This window comes from Tachyglossus aculeatus, chromosome X3, assembly GCF_015852505.1.
Source record: "Tachyglossus aculeatus isolate mTacAcu1 chromosome X3, mTacAcu1.pri, whole genome shotgun sequence".
Taxonomy (NCBI): Eukaryota; Metazoa; Chordata; class Mammalia; order Monotremata; family Tachyglossidae; genus Tachyglossus; species Tachyglossus aculeatus.
Genome location: NC_052099.1, coordinates 15,517,192 through 15,526,643, shown reverse-complemented (window position 1 = coordinate 15,526,643; position 9,452 = coordinate 15,517,192). Strand labels below are relative to the sequence as shown.

Below are 9,452 nucleotides of genomic sequence, written 5' to 3'. Positions count from 1 at the left end.
ACAAGATTGGCATTTGTTAAGCACTTATTTCATGCCAAACACTGTGAGAAGCACTGGAGGAGATACAATCTAATCAGACATCCCTTAGAACTCATAGTCAAAGTGAAAAGGAAAACAGGTACTGAACCCCATTTTGCAGGTGAGGGAACTGAGACATGTAGAAGTGAAATGATTTACCCGAGGTCATGCAGCAGGTAAATGGCAGGGCTGGATTGGGCCCCCGGTCCTCTGATTCCCAGGACAAGCTCTTTCCACAAGACCACCCTGCTTCAGATGCATCAGAATTGGTCAGAAACATTCAGGAACGTTGATAGGTAGAGCATATCGTAGTTAGTGCTTAGTAATTCATTGGCACCTAGTTAGTGCTTAACAAATACCATGAAAAACAAAGCATTATGCTTGGAGATTGAATTCTACAAGTGGTAAGGTTGACTGGAGTGATTAGTGGTCTGCAGTCAAGTAGAATAATTCTGGGAAAGCCTCATAAAACGGGTCAGGTTTTGTTGGGTCTGTAAAGGAGGTAAAGGACAAAATTAGGCAAGTCCATCAATCAGTCAATGGCATTAATTGAGTGCTTACTGTGTTGTCCTATAAATAGACACCTTATCGTGGCAGGAGTGTTTGTATACACTGATGAAGCTTAGAGCTATGTCATGTACAGTTACCCAGAATGGAAAGGTCAAAATTGAAGTGTTGAAGTCGATTCACCTGTGCTGGGCAGCAGCGGCATGGGAAAGAGTCAAAGGCAGATGATCAAGTGATCAAAACCTTGATCAAAGACAATGACAGAGACTCAACTTTTTACTGCGTGAAAGAAGGCAGTGGTAAACCACTTACACATCTTTACTAAGAAAACCCTATGGATACACATACCAGAATGACTTTACAGCAGAAAATGGGAAGTTCTGGAGAAGGTGTGTCCTTGTTGTCGCTATGGGTCAGAAACAACTCGATGACATTTAAAGAAAATTGTGTACAGAGCACTGTACTAAACACTTGGGAGACTACAATTTAAACGATTTGGTAGACATGTACACTTTCCACAGCGAGCTTAAAGTCTAGAGGGAGAGACAGACATTGATATAAATGAATAAATTATGGATAGGGAGATAAATGCCAAACGATTATAGATCTAAAGGGTGGAGAAGACATTCCAAGTTGGGGAAATAGAGCTGATAAAGTCATTAAGGCAGGGATGTCAAGGAGGAGGAGGACTTGGAAGAGGAAAAGTAGCAGGAGAAAGAAAGAGTGGGGGATGAGGGAGAGAAGAAAGAGAAGGAAGAATAGGGAGAGGAGAAGGAGGAGGAACTCGAAGAAGAGAAGGAGAAAGTGAAGGAAGAAAAGAATGAAGACGAGGGGAGGGAACAGGAAGGTGACCAGGAAAAACTTTACATGCTCTCTACCCATCTTTCAATCAGTCATATTTCTTAAACTGTTACTGAATGCAGAAAACTGTACTAAGCTCTTGAGAGAGTACTATATAACAGAGTTAGTAAACACATTCCCTTTTGAATGAAGGTCAATCCTACTGTGTCCCTTCTATCACATCCATCTTTGCTCTCCTTTTCACGGATATGGTTTCCTTAAGAGTTGATTTGGAAAGCCTGTGAGGCTGATTTTTCAGACTGGCTTTGGGACTTGGGAAAATCCTTAGACAAATCTTTCTTGGAGTGTCTCTCATTCCTGGGCTTTCTTGCTTCATGGTGGCCATGGCTGGGAAATGCATTCCTGGAAAACCACCAAGTTCCTGTTCCAGCTTGGGACATCTGAGAGGAAGAGATGTGAGCAGAATGGCATTAGGTGGATCCTATCTGTCCATTGCCAACTGAACACTGGGACATCCTTTCTCCCACTGAAACTAAGAATCTGAGCTCTCTTTCTTTCTCTCTCTCTCTCTCTCTCTCTCTCTCTCTCTCTCTCTCTTTCTCTCTCTCTCTCTGTCTCCCTCTCTCTCTCTCTCTCCCTCTCTCTCTAAGTCCCTGCACTGGGAAATCCAACTTTACAGGACTTCACTAGTGTCCCTAGTGGCTGCTAAGAGTGGGGAGCCATCCCTTTAGGGAAAATTAAAAGAGGGAAAGTTACACACTACAAAATCAATGCCATCCTTCTGGAGAGCAAGGGTACACTTCATTTATGTATTAATTCATTCAATCAGTCGTTTTTAGTGATCACTTACTGTGTGCAAAGCACAGTACTGAGCACTTGGGAGAATAGATCATAACAATAAACAGACACATTCCCTGCCCACAATGAGCTCACATTCTAGAAGGGGAGACAGACACTAATATAAATTAATAAATACATAAAATAAATTTTACAGATATTTACATAGTGTCTTGAGGCTGGGAGATGGGGAGATGAATGAAGGGAGCAAGTCAGGGTGACGCAGGAGGGAGTGGGAAAAGAGGAGAGGAAGGCTTAGTCAGTGAAGACTTCTTGGAGAAGATGTGCCTTCAATAAGTCTTTGAAAGGGCGAGAGAAATTGTCTGTCTGATACGAGGAGGGAGGGGACTCCAGGCCAAAGACAGGATGTGAGCAAGAGGTCATTGGCGAGATAGATGAAACTGAGGTACAGTGAGAAGGTTAGCATTAAAGGAATGAAGTATGTGGGCTGGGTTGTAGTAGTAAAAACAATAACAATAACAATAATGGTATTTGTTAAGCACTTAGTATGTGCTTGGCACTGTACTAAGCACTGGGGTACAAGCAAATCGAGTTGGATACACTCCCTGTCCCACCTGGGGCTCACAGTCTCAATGCTCTCCCAACAGTCTGATACAGTGCTCTGTAGACAGCAAGCACTTAATAAATGCGACTGAATGAATGAATGAATGAATGAATGAGCTAACGAATGAGTATAAAAAGAAATGTGAATAAGTGCTAGGAGGCCGGCATGGGGAGATTAGGGAAATAATTGTTCCCTTTGTGGCTTCTGATTGATTGATCAATCAATTGTATTTATTAAGTGGGCAGTGCACTGTACCAAGCGCTCGGGAGAGTACAAAATATAAAAGTATAACAGAGTTGGCAGTCACATTCGAGGCTAGGTAGGAGTGGGTAAGGTGACTGAGTGTTTTAAAGCCAATGGTGAGGAGTTTTTGTTGGGTACACAAAACCCAATCATCTGTAAGTTGGATGCAAAACCAGAACATCCACTTTACTAATTGTGGTATTTTACAAGCAGTTACTGTGTGCCGCGTAGAGGGGTAGATGCAAGATCATCAGGTCCCACAGTCCTGGAAGGAAGGAAAGCAGATATTGAACCCCATTTTGCAGATGAGGGAACTGAGGCACGGAGAAGTTAAGTGACTTCCCTGCTATGTGACCCTAGGCAGGGCACTTATCTTCGCTATGCCTCACTTTCCTCAAATGTAAAATGGGGATTCAACACCTGTTGTCTCTCTCTTCCTTAGACTGGGAGCACCATGTGGAACAGGGACTTAGGGAGAGTACCTGTCCTGTCCATTGATTCCTTTAGGGAGAACTCCTCATTAGTCTTCCTCATGACTCTCCAGTTTGAGATAAACTCCCCTGAGACACAATCACTGGGAGTTCTGGGATGCTCCTAAGAGTGCCCTCTCCTCTGGGAGTACTTTCTGTCCCTGAACATCACCTGAAATCCGGGAACAAGTCCCCACTTTCAAAGTGAGGTCGGGCAGGGAACGAAAAACTGTAGAAGCAGCGCAATTTCCTCCATGTTCCTGAAACATCGAGAATACAGATATTGATGATTAATTATGGTATTTGTTAAGTGCTTACTATGTGCTGAGCACTGTTCTAGATACAAGGTTATCAGTTTGGACACAGTCTGTGTCCTACATGGACTCGGTCTAGATAGGAGAGAATAGGATTTGATCCCCATTTTACAGATGAGGAAGCTGAGGCATAGAGAAGTTAAGTGACACGCCCAAGGTCACACAGCAGAAAAGGTTAGAACCTCGGTCCTCTGTCTCCCAGGCGCAAACACTTTCCACTAAGCTACATTGCTTCTCTAATATAATCAAGTCCCACATGGGGCTCACAGTCTAAGGAGGAGGGAGAAAAATTATTGAATCACTTTTTTGCAGGTGATGGAACTGAGGCACAGAGAAGTTAAGTAAGAGCCTAGTGGAATGGAAGGGACAACTAAGGGCAGTATGCAAGTAGCAGGTAATAGCAACTATTTTCCAGTACAGTGTTCTGCACACAGTAGGCACTCAATAAATACAATTGAATGAATATTTTCCAAAAGCCTTTGGTTCAGGAGCCTCTTGGACTATCTGTTCTCAACTTGCACTCTCACATTTGTACCCTTAATTCATACCTCCCTCGGCCTTACTGTACTATTTCTACATCCGTAATCTATTTATTTATATTCATAATAATTGTGGTATTTCCTAAGTGCTTGGGAATTGTGGTATTTCTTAAGTGCCAAGCAATGTACTAAACACTGGGGTAGCTACAAGATAATCAAGTCTCATGTTGGGCTCACAGTCTAAGTAGGAGAAAGAACAGGGATTGAATTCCCATTTTACAGATGAGGGAACTGAAGTCCAGGGAAGTGAAGTGACTTATCCAAGGTCCCCTGGCAGACTAGTGGCAGAGCCAGGATGAGAACTCAGGTCTTCTGACTCCCAGGCTATGCTCTTTCCATTAGGCCACACTGCTTCCCATGATTGAGTGGAAGATGCAGCAGCTCAGAACCAGGGATGAACATATCAACCAATCAATCAATGGTATTTATTAAGGGATTACTGTGTGCAGAGCACTGTACCAAGCACTTGGGAGAGAGAATAAAACAGAGTTAGTAGACATGTTCACTGCTCACAAGGAGCTTACAGTCCAGAGGGGGAGACTGACATTAATAGAAATAGATAATCTATAATGCACAATTTATAGATATGCACATAAGTGCTGTGTGGCTAAGGATGGGATGATATTTGTTGGAGATCTATAATGTACAATTTATAGATATGCACATAAGTGCTGTGGGGCTAAGGTTGGGATGATATTTGTTGGAGTTGGATCAAACTGGTTTTAGTTATGAGAGATTCTAGCTGACCCTTCTCCCTCAAGACTAGTTGGGGGGTGGGAAGAGGTGAAAGGTCGCTGCAGAGAGAGGCTGTTCCCTGAACCTGCTCATCCGAATAGACTGGAGTCTTCACAGAGAACACCGGGGAGATAACGGATGTAAGCCACGATATGTGTATCCCCAGGAACACCAGAAGCAGCAGAACATTTCACTTTCTTGATGAGAGAGTGGGCCTGGGGAAAGCAGCGGTGCCTGATGATCAGCACCAAGGGGGAGATCGAGGGGAAACATGTCGACAGGAAGGCCACTGTGGTCTGCACCTCACCCTTATATCCCTTCACAAACCTTAAATAAATATTCATGAAACTGTCCAGCCAATAGAAGCAAACGGAGCAGGTGACGAGCAGCAGGATGGTGTGAATGGCAAAGGCTCTGGTCTCCGTGGAGTATTTTGGGGAGCGGCTGGTGCTGTGGATGTGCTGAACTTGGTGGTGTCGGTGTAACACGATCACCATGTAGCCGCTGGCCCAGCTCATGAGACATACCAAGAGGCCATCATCATCATCATCATCAATCGTATTTATTGAGCGCTTACTGTGTGCAGAGCACTGTACTAAGCGCTTGGGAAGTACAAATTGGCAATATATAGAGACAGTTCCTACCCAACAGTGGGCTCACAGTCTAAAAGGGGGAGACAGAGAACAAAACCAAACATACTAACAAAATAAGCTAAATAGAATAGATATGTACAAGTAAAATAAATAAATAAATAGAGTAATAAATATGTACAAACATATATACATATATACAGGTGCTATGGGGAAGGGAAGGAGGTAAGATGGGGAGATGGAGAGGGGGATGAGGGGGAGAGGAAGGAAGGGGCTCAGTCTGGGAAGGCCTCCTGGAGGAGGTGAGCTCTCAGTAGGGCCTTGAAGGGAGGAAGAGAGCTAGCTTGGCAGATGGACAGAGGGAGGGCATTCCAGGCCCGGGGAATGACATCTCTGAAAGTTGTAATAATTGGAGTTATAGCCATAAACTCATTACTCTTGGGCATCACAGAACAGTATTTTGAAATTAAAATGTGTTCTATTATCGTGATATGTTTAGTGGCTTGGGCAGATTTGATTAAAATGATATAGATCACCAAGTTGAGGATCCAGAAGATGAAGAAAGAAGGGAGGATGTAATGGAGGGCTCTGGGCTTGACCTGGGTGGTGCTGGGACTGATGGTGACAGCCTGGAACACACTCAGAAGACAGGTGATGCAGAAAGATAGGCCTCGGGCCACTCTACTGATGTACAATACAACCTTACACGCAATGTCACCCAGGATATTCTTTATCCCCAAGGCCACCATTGTCTCTAGAACGCCCCGTATGAGAAGGGTCATGGTGTTGGCCACGGTCAGGTGGGTGAGGATCAGGTACATGGGCCACTTCTGCTGGGACTGAGCCATGAAGATGTGGATGTACAACAAGAACATAGCTGAATTCCCCAGCACGCTGACCACAGTCTGAGAGAAGAAGGAAATTCCCAATATCTGGTCACTCAAATACATTGTCTCGATGTTTTCAGAGTGGTAGAATCCTGAGAATCCTATATAAAAGCAGATGAGTTCATCAATGAAGAGCCCTCGAAATGCAGAACTTGAGAAACACAGAACAAGCGTCAGCCTAGAAATTTCCCATGATGCCAAGTCTCCCATCAAACTTCCATTGAACATTGCTCCATCCCAAGAAGGACTCAAAACAGCAGCAGCAGTGTGAACCCTCCACCACTCTCCCCTTCTAACAATAATAACAATCATAATAATAGTAGTATTCATTAAGTGCATACCAGTGTATGCCAAGCTCTATTGTAAGCATTTGGGTCTATATCAGGTTGGCTACAGTCCCTGACCCACATGGGGCTCACACTCTCAGCAGAAGGGAGAAGAGATATCATATCACCATTTTAAAGATGAGGGAACTGAAACGCAGAGAAGCTAAGTGACTTGTCCAAGGTCACACCGCAGGAAAGGGAAGGAGCCAGGATTAGAACTCAGGGTCTTTGAGTCTCAGGCTTGTGCACTATCCACTGACTTCCAGGGCCCAGTTGGACAGGAGAGAGACCACCCCATTACCATGCCAGCGCATCCTACACCATTTCAGGAAAAACTCAAACAGTGTCAGCACCCCCCTCCACTTTTAGAACCTTGAAACAGTGACTGCCATAGTTACAACTCTGATTTCTAGGACTATCACTGAGAAGCAGCGTGCCTTAGTGAATAGAGCATGGGGCTTGCAAGTCAGAAGGACCTGGATCTTAATCCCGGCTCTGCCACATGTCTGTTGTGTGACTTTGGGCAAGTCACTTTAACTTCTCTGGGCCTCCCCATCTGTAAAATAATAATGATAGTATTTGTTAAGCACTTCCTATGTGCCAAGCACTGTTCTAATCTCTGGGGTAGACACAAGGTAATCAGGTTTTCCCACGTGGGGCTCACAGTCTTAATCCCCATTTTACAGATGTGGTAACTGAGGCACAGAGTAGCTAAGTGACTTATCCAAAGTCACAAAGCTGACAAGTGGCGGAGCTGGGATTAGAATCCACGACCGCTGACTCCCAAGCCCGTGCTCTTACCACTGAGCAACACTGAGCCCCATGTGGGACAAAGACTGTATCCACCCTGATTAACTTGCAGCTACCTCAGTGCTTAGAACAGTGCTTGGCACATAGTAAACACTTAACAAGTACCATAATTACCATTATCATTAGAATACGGACCTGAGAGTCAGAAGGACGCTGCTTGTCACTTGTACCTCTCCTGGGAGGTGAACGGGCAGATAGCCACTTTCCTTCTTTACTGCTCTATCTGAACTCATGTCTCTCAGTCATTTTTCCTATCTGTGTCACCACCCTGGGTACAAGAACCCTGCGGCCGATTTACACTGATTAACCTATTTTGCACCCTACTTGTCGATAACAATTTTATTTGTACATATTTATTCTATTTTTTTTAATTTGTTAATATGTTTTGTTTTGTTCTCTGTCTCCCCCTTCTAGACTGTGAGCCCCCTGTTGGGTAGGGACCATCTCTATATGTTGCCAACTTGTACTTCCCAAGCGCTTAGTACAGTGCTCTGCACACAGTAAGCACTCAATAAATATGATTGAATGAATGAATGAAAGAATTTTGTTAATATGTTTTGTTCTCTGTCTCCCCCTTCTAGACTGTGAGCCCACTGTTGGGTAGGGACCATCTCTATATGTTGCCAACTTGTACTTCCCAAGCGCTTAGTACAGTGCTCTGGACACAGTAAGCGCTCAATAAATACGAATGAATGAATGAATGAAAGGACCTGGGATCTAATTCCAGCTCTGCCACTTGTCTGCCATGTAACGTTGGGCAAATCACTCCACTTCTGTAGGCCTCAGTTACCTCATCTGCAAAATGGGGATTAAGACTGTGAGCCTCATGTAGGACAGGGACTGTGTCCAACCTTGTTAACTTGCATCTACCCCAGTGCTTAGAATAATGCCTGGCACATAGTAAACACTTAGCAAACATCATGGAAAAAAAAAACCTTGAGGAGCCTGAAATGTTGCTGTTCCTTCTGTGTTCATCATCTTTGCCTGTTACATTTTTATTCATCTTTCTGTGTATCTGTCATCCATCCTCTTATTCTTAGATTGTGAACTCCTTAGGGGACAGGAATTGGGCCTATATCTCATCAGTTCATTTGTTTCCCAAACGTTAGTACAGTACCTGCACATAGTAAGGGTTTACATAAATATTATTGTGACTACTGTGTGAAACATCTATTGCCAATGGCTTTGGGGGATTGCAGCACCCCATGTTAGGTCACTGGGGGTACACTCTACTCATCCTTTCCCAAGCCTCTGTGTTGGACTGTCTTTTCCCAATAGACTCAGCAAATTTCCATGACTGGAGGCAATTGGACAGAACCTGTAGTGAGAGAGTTTGAAGTGACATTAATCAATCAATAATTTTCATTGAGCACTATCTGTATGTAGAGCACAGTACTCTTGGGAGGGTACAATACAACATGTCCTGGGAGTCATAAGGTCATGGGTTCTAATCCCAGTTCCACCACTTGTCTGCTGTGCACCCTTGAACAAATCATTTCATTTCTCTGTGCCTCAGTTACCTCATCTGCAAAATGGGGGTTGAGACTGTGAGCCCCACCTGGGACAGGGACTGTGTCCAACCTGATTTGCTTGTGTCCACCCCAGGGCTTAGTGCTGTGTGCTCTGCCCCTGCTCTCTCCCCATCTCTCCAGGCTCGCATCTCCTCCTGCCTTCAGGACATCTCCATCTGGATGTCTGCCCGCCACCTAAAACTCAACATTTCCAAGACTGAACTCCTTGTCTTCCCTCCCAAACCCTGCCCTCTCCCTGACTTTCCCATCTCTGTTGACGGCACTACCATCCTTCCTGT

At 44.4% G+C, this 9,452-nt stretch overlaps 1 protein-coding gene across 1 annotated transcript; it reads right to left on the bottom strand.

The window, feature by feature from the left end:
• Nucleotides 1–5,118: 5,118 nt before the first annotated feature.
• Nucleotides 5,119–6,569, bottom strand: LOC119948765 (olfactory receptor class A-like protein 1). The gene is made up of 2 exons (XM_038770263.1): nucleotides 6,005–6,569; nucleotides 5,119–5,561 (listed from the first exon to the last, which is right to left on the bottom strand). Exons 1-2 carry the CDS (start codon nucleotides 6,567–6,569, stop codon nucleotides 5,119–5,121), a joined length of 1,008 nt encoding a protein of 335 aa, XP_038626191.1.
• Nucleotides 6,570–9,452: the final 2,883 nt, after the last annotated feature.